Source organism: Scardinius erythrophthalmus, assembly GCF_964197995.2.
Source record: "Scardinius erythrophthalmus genome assembly, chromosome: 6".
Taxonomy (NCBI): Eukaryota; Metazoa; Chordata; class Actinopteri; order Cypriniformes; family Leuciscidae; genus Scardinius; species Scardinius erythrophthalmus.
In genome coordinates this window covers 20,831,375-20,849,719 of record NC_138226.1, presented here as the reverse complement: position 1 = coordinate 20,849,719, position 18,345 = coordinate 20,831,375, and the positions used below count along the sequence as shown (strand labels likewise).

Genomic DNA, 18,345 nt, shown 5'->3' with positions numbered 1-18,345 from the left:
AGAAATCAGCATCATTAACACCAAGTAATGTGCATAACGTTCATAAAACTTCAGAATGACACATCGGTTCATCACCTCATTAACTCTCTGAGCTATGGTTAAAAAAAAGTAGGGACATCATGAAGAAAAACAAGACACAGCGTATTGTAAAGTACTGCAACGCACGTACCGGTAACAGTCTGTGAAGTTGGAGTGATGGGAATTGAAACAGCCTTGACAGAGGCCAGCAGCTGCTCTTGGACATTTGGAAGCTCACTGAAGTCGGACACGGACAGAGCATAATTGGGGTCGTATGAAATTCTCTGCAATTCTCTGCTATCAGAGCCCCTCGATCCTATTCCAAAAGTCAAGATGCCAAGCTCTTTCAGAGAGGAGGCTGCTGCCTCAACACTGTCAAATGACCTTCCCCCGCTAAGTAAAACCAGTATCTGCGGCACACCCTCTACCCGTCTGCTGCCGGAGGAGGCAGTAAAGACATTGTCTATGACGTACTGGAGCGCTGCCCCAGTGTAAAGGGGTCTGCCTCCTTTGTGCCGCAGACCTCTGACACTGTCAAGAATTTTTTCCTTTGTCTTGATCGTGTTTAGATAGAAATGGGCCTCTGGGTCTCTGCTGTACTGGACCACAGAAACTTGATCTCTGTTCTCAGCTACTTCCAATTTCTCCACCATTCTTTGCACAAATTCTTTCATTGCTGGGAACCCATTCCTAGTGGCATCCGATCCATCCAGCAGGAAGACAACATCTCTCCTCTGTCTACGGCCCTCAGCTAAAAACAGACATATTCGTGGGTCAGGTGGGGGGACATTGTAAGGAGAAAAAAAAAAACACACACAATGCATTACACACTTGGTGCTCGATCATGCTTTTCGTGTTTTCGATATCGCGTCACCTCCCGTAAAGTTTTACTCTTCAGGAAGAAATACATTTCCTTCTGCAACTCATTAGAACTAGAGGAACAATATGGCACATTTCTCTAAGACCATAATAAAAGGAGAGGAATTACAGGAAGCCGGTTTGGCTTTTTTCTTACCTATCGTCGTGGTGGTGATAGACGTTCCCTCTACAAAGACTGTGTTAATGTTGGTGAAAAGCTGCTGCTGGACACTGGGAAGGTCAGCAAAGTCACTCACTGAGAGTGCATAACTAGGCTCATTGGAGATCTTCTGGAGTTCCCTGCTGTCTGAGCTCCTCGACCCTATCGCAAAGATAAGCACTCCCAGCTCTTTCAGGGATGAGGCTGGTGTGTCAACATTATCAAATGACTTTCCACCACTCAGCAGAATCAGTAACTGAGGCACACCTTCTACAAGTCTGCTTCCAGAGGAGGCAGTGAAGACATTGTCCCTCACGTACTGCAGAGCTGCCCCTGTGTTGAGGGGTCTTCCTCCTTTGTGCATCAGACCCCTGAGCGTGTCAAGCACGTCCTCCTTTCTTGAGTATGTGTTAAGATAGAAATGGGCCTCTGGATCTCTGCTGTACTGGACCACAGACACATGGTCTCCTTTTTCATACACATTCAGTCTCTCCACCATCCTCTCAACAAAGTCACGCATTGCAGGGAAAGAACTCCTTGTGCCATCTGAACCATCCAGCAGGAACACTACATCCCTCCTAGACATCCTCCGCTCAGCTATGGGTAGTGGAACGGAACACAAAGTCACGTGAGCCCTGGGTATCTTATATTGTCTGTGTGTGTGTGTGTGTGTGCTCTAGTCGGCAACTGCAAAAGGGAAAAAACGCTCCTATCCTTTCAGCTAGTTTACAGCCAATCTAACAGTCAAATGTTATTACTGTCTGCTAAAATAGCATCTAATTTTGGTCAGAGTAAAACTGCCTGAATACGGCAAAATGAGGTCTATAATTTAAAGGATATTTTCATCAAAAGATAAAAACTGTGCCTAAAACTGACGAACGAGCGAATAAACAAACACATTAAAACTCAACACTGCTTAACACCCCAGGGAGTTCAAACCCATCGCTTGTTAGGCTAATTTCCCCCGCCTCTGCTAACATGCATCGCTAGCATAAACCGTTTAGTGTCTACGGCATGCTTTGCAAGGAGAGCTCAGTGTGCTGTTTTCTAGAGACGTGTGATAATCTGTCTTACCCGCCACAGTAGGTGTCATCGGCTTGACTTGTACAAGCACATTGTTGAGGGAGCTGATAAACTGCTGCTGGACACTGGGAAGGTCAGAGAATTCATTGATGGGCTGTGCATAGGTAGGGTCGTTGGCAATTCTCTGCACCTCTCTGCTCGAATTTCTGGTGCTGATGCCAAAAATCAAGATTCCGCTCTCTTTTAGGGCGGAGGCAGGTGTATCTATGTTATCGCTTGACCGTCCTCCACTGAGGAGGATAAGAATCTGAGGGACACCCTCTTGCTTTCTGCTCCCCGCAGAGGCGGTGAAGACAATGTCCCTCACGTACTGGAGAGCCGCCCCCGTGTTGAGGGGTCTCCCTCCTCTATGCCTCAGATCTCTGACAGTGTTCAGGATCTCCCCTTTTGTTGCGTAGGTATTCAGATAGAAATTGACCTCAGCGTCTCTACTGTACTGCACCACAGAAACACGGTCTCTGTTTGCCTCTATGTTGAATTGCTCCACTACTCGTTGCACAAAATCACGCATTGCTGGGAATGTATTTCTAGTGCCATCTGAACCGTCCAGCAAAAACACTACGTCCTTTCTGGGTATGGCGTCATCAGCTAGGAAAAGAAATCAGCATCATTAACACCAAGTAATTTCAAAACATCTTAAAAATGTCACATTAATTCAACCACCTCATCGACTACTTAAGCTGTGGGTAATGGTCCCACTGCTCATTACTACTTAGGGAGATCAACAAAGCACAGCCTGTGAGCTAGCTGTCATAAAGTTCTGCCAAGCACATACCAGTGAGAGTCGGTGAAGTTGGAGTGATGGGCATTGCAACAGCCTGGACAGAGGCCAGCAGCTGCTCTTGGACATTTGGGAGCTCACTGAAGTCGGACACGGACAGAGCATAATTGGGGTCGTATGAGATTCTCTGCAGTTCTCTGCTATCAGAGCCCCTCGATCCAATTCCAAAGGTCAAGACGCCAAGCTCTTTCAGAGAGGAGGCTGCTGCATCAACACTGTCGAGAGACCTTCCCCCGCTAAGCAAGATCAGTATCTGCGGCACACCCTCCAACCGTCTGCGTCCGGAGGAGGCAGTAAATACATTGTCTCTGACGTACTGGAGAGCTGCCCCTGTGTAGAGGGGTCTACCTCCTTTGTGTCTCAGACCTCTGACACGGTCAAGAACCTCTTCCTTTGTCGTGTAGCTATTTAGATAGAAATGGACCTCGGCTTCTCTACTGTACTGCACCACAGAAACACGGTCTCTGTTTGCCTCTATGGTGTATTGCTCCACTACTCTCTGCACAAAATCACGCATAGCTGGGAAAGAATTCCTAGTGCCATCTGAACCGTCCAGCAGAAACACTATGTCCTTTCTGGGTATGGCGTCATCAGCTAGGAAAAGAAATCAGCATCATTAACACCAAGTAATGTGCATAACGTTCATAAAACTTCAGAATGACACATCGGTTCATCACCTCATTAACTCTCTGAGCTATGGTTAAAAAAAAGTAGGGACATCATGAAGAAAAACAAGACACAGCGTATTGTAAAGTACTGCAACGCACGTACCGGTAACAGTCTGTGAAGTTGGAGTGATGGGAATTGAAACAGCCTTGACAGAGGCCAGCAGCTGCTCTTGGACATTTGGAAGCTCACTGAAGTCGGACACGGACAGAGCATAATTGGGGTCGTATGAAATTCTCTGCAATTCTCTGCTATCAGAGCCCCTCGATCCTATTCCAAAAGTCAAGATGCCAAGCTCTTTCAGAGAGGAGGCTGCTGCCTCAACACTGTCAAATGACCTTCCCCCGCTAAGTAAAACCAGTATCTGCGGCACACCCTCCACCCGTCTGCTGCCGGAGGAGGCAGTAAAGACATTGTCTATGACGTACTGGAGCGCTGCCCCCGTGTAAAGGGGTCTGCCTCCTTTGTGCCGCAGACCTCTGACACTGTCAAGAATTTTTTCCTTTGTCTTGAACGTGTTTAGATAGAAATGGGCCTCTGGGTCTCTGCTGTACTGGACCACAGAAACTTGATCTCTGTTCTCAGCTACTTCCAATTTCTCCACCATTCTTTGCACAAATTCTTTCATTGCTGGGAACCCATTCCTAGTGGCATCCGATCCATCCAGCAGGAAGACAACATCTCTCCTCTGTCTACGGCCCTCAGCTAAAAACAGACATATTCGTGGGTCAGGTGGGGGGACATTGTAAGGAGAAAAAAAAAACACACACAATGCATTACACACTTGGTGCTCGATCATGCTTTTCGTGTTTTCGATATCGCGCCACCTCCCGTAAAGTTTTACTCTTCAGGAAGAAATACATTTCCTTCTGCAACTCATTAGAACTAGAGGAACAATATGGCACATTTCTCTAAGACCATAATAAAAGATGAGGAATTACAGGAAGCCGGTTTGGCTTTTTTCTTACCTATCGTCGTGGTGGTGATAGACGTTCCCTCTACAAAGACTGTGTTAATGTTGGTGAAAAGCTGCTGCTGGACACTGGGAAGGTCAGCAAAGTCACTCACTGAGAGTGCATAACTAGGCTCATTGGAGATCTTCTGGAGTTCCCTGCTGTCTGAGCTCCTCGACCCTATCGCAAAGATAAGCACTCCCAGCTCTTTCAGGGATGAGGCTGGTGTGTCAACATTATCAAATGACTTTCCACCACTCAGCAGAATCAGTAACTGAGGCACACCTTCTACAAGTCTGCTTCCAGAGGAGGCAGTGAAGACATTGTCCCTCACGTACTGCAGAGCTGCCCCTGTGTTGAGGGGTCTCCCTCCTTTGTGCATCAGACCCCTGAGCGTGTCAAGCACGTCCTCCTTTCTTGAATATGTGTTAAGATAGAAATGGGCCTCTGGATCTCTGCTGTACTGGACCACAGACACATGGTCTCCTTTCTCATACACATTCAGTCTCTCCACCATCCTCTCAACAAAGTCACGCATTGCAGGGAAAGAGCTCCTTGTGCCATCTGAACCATCCAGCAGGAACACTACATCCCTCCTAGCCATCCTCCGCTCAGCTATGGGTAGTGGAACGGAACACAAAGTCACGTGAGCCCTGGGTATCTTATATTGTCTGTGTGTGTGTGTGTGCTCTAGTCGGCAACTGCAAAAGGGAAAAAACGCTCCTATCCTTTCAGCTAGTTTACAGCCAATCTAACAGTCAAATGTTATTACTGTCTGCTAAAATAGCATCTAATTTTGGTCAGAGTAAAACTGCCTGAATACGGCAAAATGAGGTCTATAATTTAAAGGATATTTTCATCAAAAGACAAAAACTGTGCCTAAAACTGACGAACGAGCGAATAAACAAACACATTAAAACTCAACACTGCTTAACACCCCAGGGAGTTCAAACCCATCGCTTGTTAGGCTAATTTCCCCCGCCTCTGCTAACATGCATCGCTAGCATAAACCGTTTAGTGTCTACGGCATGCTTTGCAAGGAGAGCTCAGTGTGCTGTTTTCTAGAGACGTGTGATAATCTGTCTTACCCGCCACAGTAGGTGTCATCGGCTTGACTTGTACAAGCACATTGTTGAGGGAGCTGATAAACTGCTGCTGGACACTGGGAAGGTCAGAGAATTCATTGATGGGCTGTGCATAGGTAGGGTCGTTGGCAATTCTCTGCACCTCTCTGCTCGAATTTCTGGTGCCGATGCCAAAAATCAAGATTCCGCTCTCTTTTAGGGCGGAGGCAGGTGTATCTATGTTATCGCTTGACCGTCCTCCACTGAGGAGGATAAGAATCTGAGGGACACCCTCTTGCTTTCTACTCCCCGCAGAGGCGGTGAAGACACTGTCCCTCACGTACTGGAGAGCCGCCCCCGTGTTGAGGGGTCTCCCTCCTCTATGCCTCAGACCTCTGACAGTGTTCAGGATCTCCCCTTTTGTTGCGTAAGTATTCAGATAGAAATTGACCTCAGCGTCTCTACTGTACTGCACCACAGAAACACGGTCTCTGTTTGCCTCTATGCTGAATTGCTCCACTACTCGTTGCACAAAATCACGCATTGCTGGGAATGTATTTCTAGTGCCATCTGAACCGTCCAGCAAAAACACTACGTCCTTTCTGGGTATGGCGTCATCAGCTAGGAAAAGAAATCAGCATCATTAACACCAAGTAATTTCAAAACATCTTAAAAATGTCACATTAATTCAACCACCTCATCGACTACCTAAGCTGTGGGTAATGGTCCCACTGCTCATTACTACTTAGGGAGATCAACAAAGCACAGCCTGTGAGCTAGGTGTCATAAAGTTCTGCCAAGCACATACCAGTGAGAGTCGGTGAAGTTGGAGTGATGGGCATTGCAACAGCCTGGACAGAGGCCAGCAGCTGCTCTTGGACATTTGGGAGCTCACTGAAGTCGGACACGGACAGAGCATAATTGGGGTCGTATGAGATTCTCTGCAGTTCTCTGCTATCAGAGCCCCTCGATCCAATTCCAAAGGTCAAGACGCCAAGCTCTTTCAGAGAGGAGGCCGCTGCATCAACACTGTCGAGGGACCTTCCCCCGCTAAGCAAGATCAGTATCTGCGGCACACCCTCCAACCGTCTGCTGCCGGAGGAGGCAGTAAATACATTGTCTCTGACGTACTGGAGAGCTGCCCCTGTGTAGAGGGGTCTACCTCCTTTTTGTCTCAGACCTCTGACACGGTCAAGAACCTCTTCCTTTGTCGTGTAGCTATTTAGATAGAAATGGACCTCGGCTTCTCTACTGTACTGCACCACAGAAACACGGTCTCTGTTTGCCTCTATGGTGTATTGCTCCACTACTCTCTGCACAAAATCACGCATAGCTGGGAAAGAATTCCTAGTGCCATCTGAACCGTCCAGCAGAAACACTATGTCCTTTCTGGGTATGGCGTCATCAGCTAGGAAAAGAAATCAGCATCATTAACACCAAGTAATGTGCATAACGTTCATAAAACTTCAGAATGACACATCGGTTCATCACCTCATTAACTCTTTGAGCTATGGTTAAAAAAAAGTAGGGACATCATGAAGAAAAACAAGACACAGCGTATTGTAAAGTACTGCAACGCACGTACCGGTAACAGTCTGTGAAGTTGGAGTGATGGGAATTGAAACAGCCTTGACAGAGGCCAGCAGCTGCTCTTGGACATTTGGAAGCTCACTGAAGTCGGACACGGACAGAGCATAATTGGGGTCGTATGAAATTCTCTGCAATTCTCTGCTATCAGAGCCCCTCGATCCTATTCCAAAAGTCAAGATGCCAAGCTCTTTCAGAGAGGAGGCTGCTGCCTCAACACTGTCAAATGACCTTCCCCCGCTAAGTAAAACCAGTATCTGCGGCACACCCTCCACCCGTCTGCTGCCGGAGGAGGCAGTAAAGACATTGTCTATGACGTACTGGAGCGCTGCCCCCGTGTAAAGGGGTCTGCCTCCTTTGTGCCGCAGACCTCTGACACTGTCAAGAATTTTTTCCTTTGTCTTGAACGTGTTTAGATAGAAATGGGCCTCTGGGTCTCTGCTGTACTGGACCACAGAAACTTGATCTCTGTTCTCAGCTACTTCCAATTTCTCCACCATTCTTTGCACAAATTCTTTCATTGCTGGGAACCCATTCCTAGTGGCATCCGATCCATCCAGCAGGAAGACAACATCTCTCCTCTGTCTACGGCCCTCAGCTAAAAACAGACATATTCGTGGGTCAGGTGGGGGGACATTGTAAGGAGAAAAAAAAAACACACACAATGCATTACACACTTGGTGCTCGATCATGCTTTTCGTGTTTTCGATATCGCGTCACCTCCCGTAAAGTTTTACTCTTCAGGAAGAAATACATTTCCTTCTGCAACTCATTAGAACTAGAGGAACAATATGGCACATTTCTCTAAGACCATAATAAAAGGAGAGGAATTACAGGAAGCCGGTTTGGCTTTTTTCTTACCTATCGTCGTGGTGGTGATAGACGTTCCCTCTACAAAGACTGTGTTAATGTTGGTGAAAAGCTGCTGCTGGACACTGGGAAGGTCAGCAAAGTCACTCACTGAGAGTGCATAACTAGGCTCATTGGAGATCTTCTGGATTTCCCTGCTGTCTGAGCTCCTCGACCCTATCGCAAAGATAAGCACTCCCAGCTCTTTCAGGGATGAGGCTGGTGTGTCAACATTATCAAATGACTTTCCACCACTCAGCAGAATCAGTAACTGAGGCACACCTTCTACAAGTCTGCTTCCAGAGGAGGCAGTGAAGACATTGTCCCTCACGTACTGCAGAGCTGCCCCTGTGTTGAGGGGTCTCCCTCCTTTGTGCATCAGACCCCTGAGCGTTTCAAGCACATCCTCCTTTCTTGAGTATGTGTTAAGATAGAAATGGGCCTCTGGATCTCTGCTGTACTGGACCACAGACACATGGTCTCCTTTCTCATACACATTCAGTCTCTCCACCATCCTCTCAACAAAGTCACGCATTGCAGGGAAAGAGCTCCTTGTGCCATCTGAACCATCCAGCAGGAACACTACATCCCTCCTAGCCATCCTCCGCTCAGCTATGGGTAATGGAACGGAACACAAAGTCACGTGAGCCCTGGGTATCTGATATTGTCTGTGGGTGTGTGTGTGGGTGTTTGTGCTCTAGTCGGCAACTGCAAAAGGGAAAAAACGCTCCTTTCCTTTCAGCTAGTTTACAGCCAATCTAACAGTCAAATGTTATTACTGTCTGCTAAAATACCATCTAATTTTGGTCATAGTAAAACTGCCTGAATACGGCAAAATGAGGTCTATAATTTAAAGGATATTTTCATCAAAAGACAAAAACTGTGCCTAAAACTGACGAACGAGTGAATAAACAAACACATTAAAACTCAACACTGCTTAACACCCCAGGGAGTTCAAACCCATCGCTTGTTGGGCTAATTTCCCCCGCCTCTGCTAACATGCATCGCTAACATAAACCGTTTAGTGTCTACGGCATGCTTTGCAAGGAGAGCTCAGTGTGCTGTTTTCTAGAGACGTGTGATAATCTGTCTTACCCGCCACAGTAGGTGTCATCGGCTTGACTTGTACAAGCACATTGTTGAGGGAGCTGATAAACTGCTGCTGGACACTGGGAAGGTCAGAGAATTCATTGATGGGCTGTGCATAGGTAGGGTCGTTGGCAATTCTCTGCACCTCTCTGCTCGAATTTCTGGTGCCGATGCCAAAAATCAAGATTCCGTTCTCTTTTAGGGCGGAGGCAGGTGTATCTATGTTATCGCTTGACCGTCCTCCACTGAGGAAGATAAGAATCTGAGGGACACCCTCTTGCTTTCTACTCCCCGCAGAGGCGGTGAAGACAATGTCCCTCACGTACTGGAGAGCCGCCCCCGTGTTGAGGGGTCTCCCTCCTCTATGCCTCAGACCTCTGACAGTGTTCAGGATCTCCCCTTTTGTTGCGTAGGTATTCAGATAGAAATTGACCTCAGCGTCTCTACTGTACTGCACCACAGAAACACGGTCTCTGTTTGCCTCTATGTTGAATTGCTCCACTACTCGTTGCACAAAATCACGCATTGCTGGGAATGTATTTCTAGTGCCATCTGAACCATCCAGCAAAAACACTACGTCCTTTCTGGGTATGGCATCATCAGCTAGGAAAAGAAATCAGCATCATTAACACCACGTAATTTCAAAACATCTTAAAAATGTCACATTAATTCAACCACCTCATCGACTACTTAAGCTGTGGGTAATGGTCCCACTGCTCATTACTACTTAGGGAGATCAACAAAGCACAGCCTGTCAGCTAGCTGTCATAAAGTTCTGCCAAGCACATACCAGTGAGAGTCGGTGAAGTTGGAGTGATGGGCATTGCAACAGCCTGGACAGAGGCCAGCAGCTGCTCTTGGACATTTGGGAGCTCACTGAAGTCGGACACGGACAGAGCATAATTGGGGTCGTATGAGATTCTCTGCAGTTCTGTGCTATCAGAGCCCCTCGATCCAATTCCAAAGGTCAAGACGCCAAGCTCTTTCAGAGAGGAGGCCGCTGCATCAACACTGTCGAGGGACCTTCCCCCGCTAAGCAAGATCAGTATCTGCGGCACACCCTCCAACCGTCTGCTGCCGGAGGAGGCAGTAAATACATTGTCTCTAATGTACTGGAGCGCTGCCCCCATGTAGAGGGGTCTACCTCCTTTGTGTTTCAGACCTCTGACATGGTCAAGAACCTCTTCCTTTGTCATGTACGTGTTTAGATAGAAATGGGCCTCTGGGTCTCTGCTGTACTGGACCACAGAAACGCGATCTCTGTTCTCAGCTACTTCTAATTTCTCCACCATTCTTTGCACAAATTCTTTCATTGCAGGAAACCCATTCCTAGTGCCATCTGATCCATCCAGCAGGAAGACAACATCTCTCCTCTTTCTATCACCCTCAGCTATGAAACAAACATTGAACAGTGAAATAGGGGAGCACAATACATTACCTTTGATTTAATTTTTATTGCATGTTACAATACACATTATTAAAAAGAATGTTGTAGTTGAAAATTGTTATTTTAATTAAATTATTGTTCCTGAGTAGAAATACAAATATTAATTTTCAATTATTGAAATATGTCATATAATAATAGCCAGATTTTGTAATTTAATAATAATAATAATAATAATAATGCATTTCTGTATATTGAAGAAGCATTGGTAACACTTTACAATACAGGTACACTAATATGCAATTTATTCTTAACCTATTCACAGATAATCTTTAGTTCATGTATGGCTCATGACAAGCCATGTACTAATGATTGCTGCATTAGCAACTAATAAACTAGAATTTGATTAATAGATCTGGACTGCGTTTCCAGAAACCTTCTTAACGTTACGTCGTTCTTAAGTTACACTAGATTTTTAATTAATTATTATATATATTATATTATTAATTTAATTAAAGAGATAATTGTTTCTCATGGGCTCATATTTTAAACATTTATCCACGACTTTCCCGAACTCTGACCTTTCCCGTGATCGCTATGGCAACGTAGAACAAGCCGGTATCGAACTTCCGGTTTACGTTAGCCTGAAGATACCGCTATCAGAGAGCCTCAACAAACCCAAACAATTTGCTTGGATAATGAGGAGTAGAGCTTAGATAGGGCCCAAAAAATCAAGCCCGACCCTACCTGAGACCGTTGTGTCCGAGCCCGGCCCGACACATTAAATGGAAGCTTTAGCTAAGTTCTGCCAGGAAGACTCAATCACTACGTCATTACTACCTTCATCTCTATCCAATCACGTCTTTATACTTTCTGTATAAAAGATGGTACTTACTCATGTTTGAGTTCGCAGATGCCGACGCGACATCAACCTCCACCCTCCCCACCACCACCAGGATGGTCCTGTCTATACCTTCTAGGGGGTCGGCTGCGCCCCTGCCTTCGTCTTCAGGCAGGAGATGCAGATCCGCTACCCTCGGATTACGAACTATGGACGGGGCCTACGCCAAAGAACTTTACAATGCTTGCTGGGCTGCCAATAAAAATATGCTTGTTACATCACTTTATCTTCCGAGTCTTTCTGGTAGAACTGTAATTATGAGCCCGAGCCCAATTTAGACCCAATCATTTTTAATACGTGGGCCGTTATAACCAGGGGCGGCGCCAGATAATTTTTTAACGTGTGCTGAGGGGGTGCTATTATATATAAATACTTTTAATAAATGAGCAAAAATTGGCCACTTAATATTTAATATTCAATTATTTTAATGATCACAATTAAAGTATTAATGTTATTAAATTGAACAAGCACAACATTCGGCATTCAATCAAATATTATTAAAGATTTATTATTATTAATAATGTTATTTCAACACAATATCTCGTTATTTTGACATCATATGTGTGCCGAGTGTGCGTGCAATAAGCAAGATGTGCATTTGTAAATCCAGTGAAACGCGTGCATTGATTTTTATTAATAAACTAGTGTTTTGTGTCAGTGTCTGCTGCAAAGATGAAGATGATCATGGTGTTCACTTTTCATAATCAACATAGATGGAAAAAAATTGCATTATAATATTTGAACAAATATGAAACTAAATGCTCTTATTTAATGGCTACAACAAATATAGGCCAACATACTCTCTATTTGTACAAATTGCTGCACATTCAAGTTAATTCTCGAATTAATTTTCAAATTATTGAAAACAATAAACATACCACTTAAAAATATATATACAGTTGTACTGCAGTTTTTTCTAAGTAGCGTTACAAGAAACACTCTTTCTGCGTAGAGGGTCCGTTTATGTTGGAAACAACTCCCATTCATAAAATCCTTCAGTTTTCGCGTGTTGTTTGTGCACCTGACAACGGTACACGTTGAGCCACAAGGAGCCATTGCTGTCAGCATTACTACTTGTCAGTAATCAGTTTCACCCGTTTGTACCGCGACGCGAGTATCCCTTGTGTGCAAGCTTCATTAAGCGTTACGCTAAACCGGAACTGAGATACCGGCAACAGGAAGTATCGAGTGTCATGGCGACGCCCATTAAGACTCGCAGGAAAGTTGTGGATAGGGGTAAGTCGGTGATTTTAATGGCGTCTGAATCCATAATATCAGTGTTTTTTCTCACCCAACCCGTGTAAAAATCCCTGGCCAAATTAGTACCTACTGTTTTTTGACAAACAGATTGTGTGGTGATTTAACTGCCGTCTGAATCCACATCTCTGAGTTTACAAGAAGAGATTCAAAATTCAATGTTTAAATCCTTTTTGATCACTGCCGAGCACCGTAAGATGTACACTTTTATTACTGAAATGCTGGAAAGTATTTACAAGAACAATATATTTTATCGCAGCTCCACCTCTGCGAGCAAAAATAGGAAAGAGAAGAAAGCACGTCAAAATTTGAAATGGTTATCATGGCAGCAATATATGATACAATTTTAATTGTATGTAGGCTTGGCTATTATTGGCTTTTATAGTTTTCTATTATTTTTTTATAATATCCCATGAGTCCTAATAAATGCAATTTCAACTATTTCTGAAGTGCTTCTTTTATAAAGAACACCGCTTTCTCACATAACACAGTGAAGCAGCTCCTGCACGAGAGAATAATTGATTCTCGAGCCATCGACATCAACCAATTCAGCACCATCTCCACGGACAGCACCAGGTAACGTCGCACATAAGAAGGTATATCTTAAGCAGCTTCCTAAGGTATGGTTCGGGGAACACGCCTAGCAATGGTATATCTTTAGTTAAGTTATACCTTGTCTTTGTGGCGCGCTAAGAGACAACGTTATCGGGAAACGCAGCCCAAGTCATTATTAACTGCTATTAATCAAATGTGTTATCATGGATTAATTCCTCATCATCATCTAGTAATAAATGTACCTATTATGCAAAATGTACTTTTACATGGTGTTTGAATATAAATGTTTTTATAAACCATATATCAGAATTTTAGACTGATAGGCTATGGCTTTAAAACGCTTGCAGATAACTTTCATGATGAAGTTTTTCTTCATGAGTCATACATCTACTCCAGATTATCTGTACATTCGTTAAGCATGTTAGTGCACCCGTATTGTAAAGTGTTAGCAAATAATTTCACTCATTATTTTGAGTAAGCAATATTACACTTACCTATCAATTCCTTTTTGTTGTAACTTGTATTGGATTTCATAGCTTCCAGTAGCTGTACTTGGATTTTTGGTAATTCACTGAAGTCAGCCAATGAGAGCACATTATTTTCAGAAGAAATTGTCTGTAATTCATCAGAGTCTGAGTACTCTCCTCCTATTCCATATATTATTACCCCATTTTTTTTAAGAGCAAAGGCTGCTTCAGAAATGCTGTCCCTGGACTTCCCACTAGTCAAAAGAATTAATATTTGAGGGGTTCCTTCGTTGTGCCTGCTCCCTGAGGCGCTTATAAAGATATTTTCCTTTACGTATCGAAGGGCAAATCCTGTGTTTAAGGGCCTTCCACCTTTATGGCTAAGCACTTTTACTGCATTCAATACATCTTCCTTTCTTAAGAATGAATTTAAATAAAAGTTTGCCACAGCCACATTGCTGTATTGAATTATTGAGATTCTATCGTTATCAATTCCCACATTAACATTAGTGATAATGTTATACAGAAAATCACGTATTTCTGGAAATCCTCTTCTTGTACTGTCCGAACCATCCACAAGAAAAGCAATATCCCTTTTTAATCCTGTGCCTAGAATTGCAATAATTATAGGATTAGAAAGATTTAAATTATTCATCTTTAATGTATTCATCTTATTAGAATTTGCTTGCTTAGTTTAATTAATAATTATATACAATGGCAGGAGAAGCATACATAAAATGTAAAAATTTTCAATCAAATATTCTGTAGCTTTCTATCTAATTCAGATTTCAAACAACAACAACAAAAAAACAGAATAGCATAAAGTTTAAATGATCAGCCTATAACAGTGGTTTTCAATCCTGGTCCTGGGAACCCACCGCTCTGCACTTTGTGTGAATGTCTCTCTAAATAAGGAAGACATACAAAATGTGGGTCCCCAGGACAACGATTGAAAACCACAGGCCCAAGCCTCAACATGCATTCTTAGAACTTCAACAAACTTCTTCAAATCTTTTTCAAGTTTTCTCAAGTTTTAACATGTATTAACATTATTTTTAATTCTTACCATCAACTTCAGTGTCTCCTTTTTGTCTTACACCCATAAGTTTTGTCAGGAGGCTTTGACGGACATTTTTTAATTCATGAAAATCATAAACCGCCATGGCATAATCTGTCCGAGAAGAAATTGCTTCCATTTCAATGGGATCTGTCAGCCTTGACCCAATGGCAAAAATGGCTACTCCCATACTCTTTAGTGCATTAGCTGGTCCACGAGGAGAATCTCTTGATCTGCCACCAGCCACTAGCACAAGATTTTGGCTAACACTGTCTATTTGCTGACTTCCAACTCTAGGGGTAAAAACATTGTCTCTAACAAATTGTAGAGCTTGGCCAATATATTGTGGCCTTCCCCCTATTGGTTTGAGGTTGCGTACAGCATCTGCCACCTCAAAAGAGGATGAGTACATACTGAGATTAAAGCTTGTTGCTGCAGTATTACTGAACTGCACAACAGCAACTCGATCTTTTTCTTGACCAACATCAAATGTTTCTGCCAAACTGGCCACAAATTCTCGTATAGTTGTGAATCTATCACTAGCATTATCAGATCCGTCAATAAGAAAGACAATATTTCTTCCTGCATCCAAAGCCTGGCCTAAAATAAATAAAGGGAAGAATATTTCCATGAAGGAAAGACAACAGAATTTTAACAACAATTCTATAGAAGCCAGAATTGCAGTACATCTGTCTGCATCTGTAAGTCTCTTCTTCATTTAAAATAACAGCATGTTCAAGAAAAGATATCAGTTATTAGAATTCTTACCCTCAGGAGTTGGAAATTGCTCAGGAATTTCATCACCACTTGTCAAAACAGAGGCAACTCTTTGGACAATGTTGTTGATGGAGGTGAAGTCAGGAACAGAGAAAGCATAGGCTGGAGTTGAAGACATTGTCTGTAACTCAAGTGTATCAGCATTTCTTGTGCCAATTGTAAGTACTTTTATGTTGTTTTCTCTTAAATTCTGTGAAATGATTCTGACATCATCACCAGATCTACCACCGCTAAATAAGTACAGAATCTGAGGTACACCCTCATGACGTCTGCTTCCAGAGGATTGTGTAAATATATTTTCTTTAATAAACAGTAGAGCAGCTCCAGTGTTCAGCGGCCTTCCACTTTTGTGCCTCATAGAACGTATGGAATTTAGCACCTCTTTTTTGGTTGAGTATGAGCTGAGATAAAAATTAGCTGTGGGATCTCGACTGTACTGAACAACCGCCACCCTATCGAGATCTTCCTCCACATTTAGACTCTCAACTACCCTCTGGATAAAATTGCGAATTGCCTCAAAACCAATTTTAGAATCATCAGAGCCATCAATAAGAAATGCAACATCCCTTTTAGCAGATTCTGTAATAAAGAAATTAGACAAAAATATTTACTATAATAGAGGACTTTAATAGCACATTCTACAACACTAGATCATGTGTTTACTGATCTAAAGATTATGTAAGAATGTGTGATGGGATTCTTTATGCTGTCATGTGCTATAATACATAAAACACTGCTGTCAGTGGCTGGTGTACACACATATACACACATACATTAAGAAATTAAATAAATCTCTTACCAGAAACCTGAGAAGTCATTTTTGGTAACCGTTGGTAAGATACCTCTTTTATTAATGCGAAGATATTATCTTGAACATCAAGAATGTTCTCAAATTCAGAAATGAAAAAGTAGTTTGGTTGATGGGATATTGTTTGTAACTCAAGTGTATCAGCATTTGTGGTGCCAATACTTAATGAAATGACACCGATATCTTTCAAAGCTTTGACTGGACCACGTATGTCATCATTAGACCTTCCAGAACTCAGCAGAATTAGAAACTGTGTCACACCCTCCGAATATCTACTTCCTGCAGCAGCAGTAAACATGTTGTCCTTTACATACTGTAAGGCTGCCCCAGTGAGACGCAGCCTTCCTCCTTTATGAATTAGACGTTTCACATGATTTATAACATCTCCTGATGATGAATGTGTATTCAAAAGAAAATCAAAAGCTGCATCATCACTGTACTGGACCACTGCAACACAATCTTTATTTGGTTCCACATTCAGTTTCTGAACCAGGGTCTGAACAAAGTTTTGCATTTGTAAGAAACTTTCCTTTGTGCCATCAGAGGCATCGATTAAAAAAACAACATCTCTTTTTCCAGCATCTGTTGCAATGGAGAATATATACACAGTATATACATATAGTTATGTAACTAGTCCATAACACCTTTAAATCAACCACATAAAAAAACAGTCATTTTATCCTTACCTGTTGCAGTTGATGGAATCCTCCTGGGCTGACGAGGAACTAATTTTACATATGATAAAAGTTTCTGCTCAATGGTTTGAAGGTCATCAAACTGAGGAACAGTAAGGGTATGACCAGGAGTATACGAGATTGCCTGGAGTTGAATAACATCTGCATTTTGATTGCCAATACTAAATGGTACAATTTGGTCCTGTTTCAGAGCAGCAGCTGGAGCTCTAACATCATCCTGAGACCTTCCTCCAGTCACAAGCACAAGAATCTGAGGAACCCCATCCAGGAGTCTGCTCCCAGAAGAGGCAATGAACATGTTCTTTTTTGTATAATCAAGGGCTCTTCCTGTGTTGAGGGGATTTCCTCCCTGGTGTTGCAGTGTCTCAATTGAATTGAGAACTTCTTGCTTTGTGGCATGTGTGTTCAGGTAAAAATGGACACGTGGCTCTCTGCTGTATTGGACTAAAGACACTCTGTCTCCACTGAGCCCGATATTGAGTTTGTCCACGACTCTTTGAACGAACTGACACATCTGTTTAAACGCATCCCTGGTGTCATCAGACCCATCCAGGACAAAGACAATGTCTCTTTGAGCTACATCCAATTCAACTGGGATGAAAATTAAATGGCTTTAGTAAAATGGCCTTAACTCTTATAAAAAGTGTAAGACAAAAAATCATCACACAGTAATATGTGACCCTGGATCACAAAACCAGTCACAAGTAGCACGGGTATATTTGTGGCAATAGCCAACAATACATTGTATGGGTCAAAATTAACGATTTTTCTTTTATGCCAAAAAATCATGAGGATATTAATTAAAGATCATGCTCCATGAAGATATTTTGTAAATGTCCTACCGTAATTGTATATAAAACAATTATTTTTGTGAGTGAATGCAGCACAATCGTGAACATAAATTGACAAATTTAAAGGCGATTTTCTCAATGTTTAGATTTTTTTGCACCCTCAAGATTCCAGATTTTCAAATAGTTGTATCTCGGCCAAATATTGTCTTATCCTAACAAACCATACATCAATGGAAAGCTTAATAAAGCTTAATAATTAAAAAAATTAAAAATGACCCCCATGATTACTGGTTTTGTGGTCCAGGGTCACATATTTCCCATGGTATTAAGAATAAAATTCAAACGTGAACAATGATTTTAATCAAATTTACATTCCAAATACACTTTATTATACACTATATTTCTGTTCTGTCTTTAAGAATATGCTGACAATATCTGAAACAAAAAAAATCCATTATGAGAGAATATTACTAGTGTATTTTCACACTCACATGAATAAGATCAATCAAGCAACTAGAACAGAAAAAGGGAAGAACAAGGAGTTG

At 42.7% G+C, this 18,345-nt stretch overlaps 4 protein-coding genes across 10 annotated transcripts in view; all 4 read right to left on the bottom strand.

The window, feature by feature from the left end:
• Positions 1–18,345, bottom strand: part of col6a3 (collagen, type VI, alpha 3) — a 94,882-nt gene that overhangs the window by 64,696 nt on the left and 11,841 nt on the right. The window lies entirely within an intron of this gene.
• On the bottom strand, positions 84–6,208 carry LOC308692370 (collagen alpha-3(VI) chain-like). Its single transcript, XM_081368307.1, has 7 exons — positions 5,608–6,208; positions 4,535–5,134; positions 3,607–4,271; positions 2,895–3,504; positions 2,111–2,707; positions 1,034–1,633; positions 84–769 (listed from the first exon to the last, which is right to left on the bottom strand). Exons 1-7 carry the CDS (start codon positions 6,125–6,127, stop codon positions 99–101), a joined length of 4,263 nt encoding a protein of 1,420 aa, XP_081224433.1. The 5' UTR covers positions 6,128–6,208; the 3' UTR covers positions 84–98.
• On the bottom strand, positions 6,345–6,997 carry LOC308692508 (collagen alpha-1(XII) chain-like). The gene has a single exon (XM_081368567.1). The coding sequence runs from the start codon at positions 6,912–6,914 to the stop codon at positions 6,360–6,362; it is 555 nt and encodes a 184-aa protein (XP_081224693.1). The 5' UTR covers positions 6,915–6,997; the 3' UTR covers positions 6,345–6,359.
• Positions 7,098–16,903, bottom strand: LOC308692348 (collagen alpha-3(VI) chain-like; the record flags this gene model as incomplete). The annotated part of the gene is made up of 8 exons (XM_081368284.1): positions 16,306–16,903; positions 15,498–16,085; positions 14,739–15,329; positions 13,700–14,281; positions 9,899–10,498; positions 9,115–9,711; positions 8,032–8,631; positions 7,098–7,768 (listed from the first exon to the last, which is right to left on the bottom strand). The coding sequence occupies exons 1-8, from the start codon at positions 16,826–16,828 to the stop codon at positions 7,098–7,100; spliced, it is 4,752 nt and encodes a 1,583-aa protein (XP_081224410.1). The 5' UTR covers positions 16,829–16,903.

Coding starts and splice junctions, on each gene's coding strand:
- LOC308692370 (XM_081368307.1), bottom strand. CDS start 6,127: ATGCGTGATTTTGTGCAACGAGTAGTGGAGCAATTCAGCATAGAGGCA. Junction 4,272..4,534: donor TATCACCACCACGACGATAG/GTAAGAAAAAAG, acceptor GTCTGTTTTTAG/CTGAGGGCCGTAGACAGAGG. Junction 3,505..3,606: donor TTCATGATGTCCCTACTTTT/TTTTAACCATAG, acceptor TGATGCTGATTT/CTTTTCCTAGCTGATGACGC.
- LOC308692508 (XM_081368567.1), bottom strand. CDS start 6,914: ATGCGTGATTTTGTGCAGAGAGTAGTGGAGCAATACACCATAGAGGCA.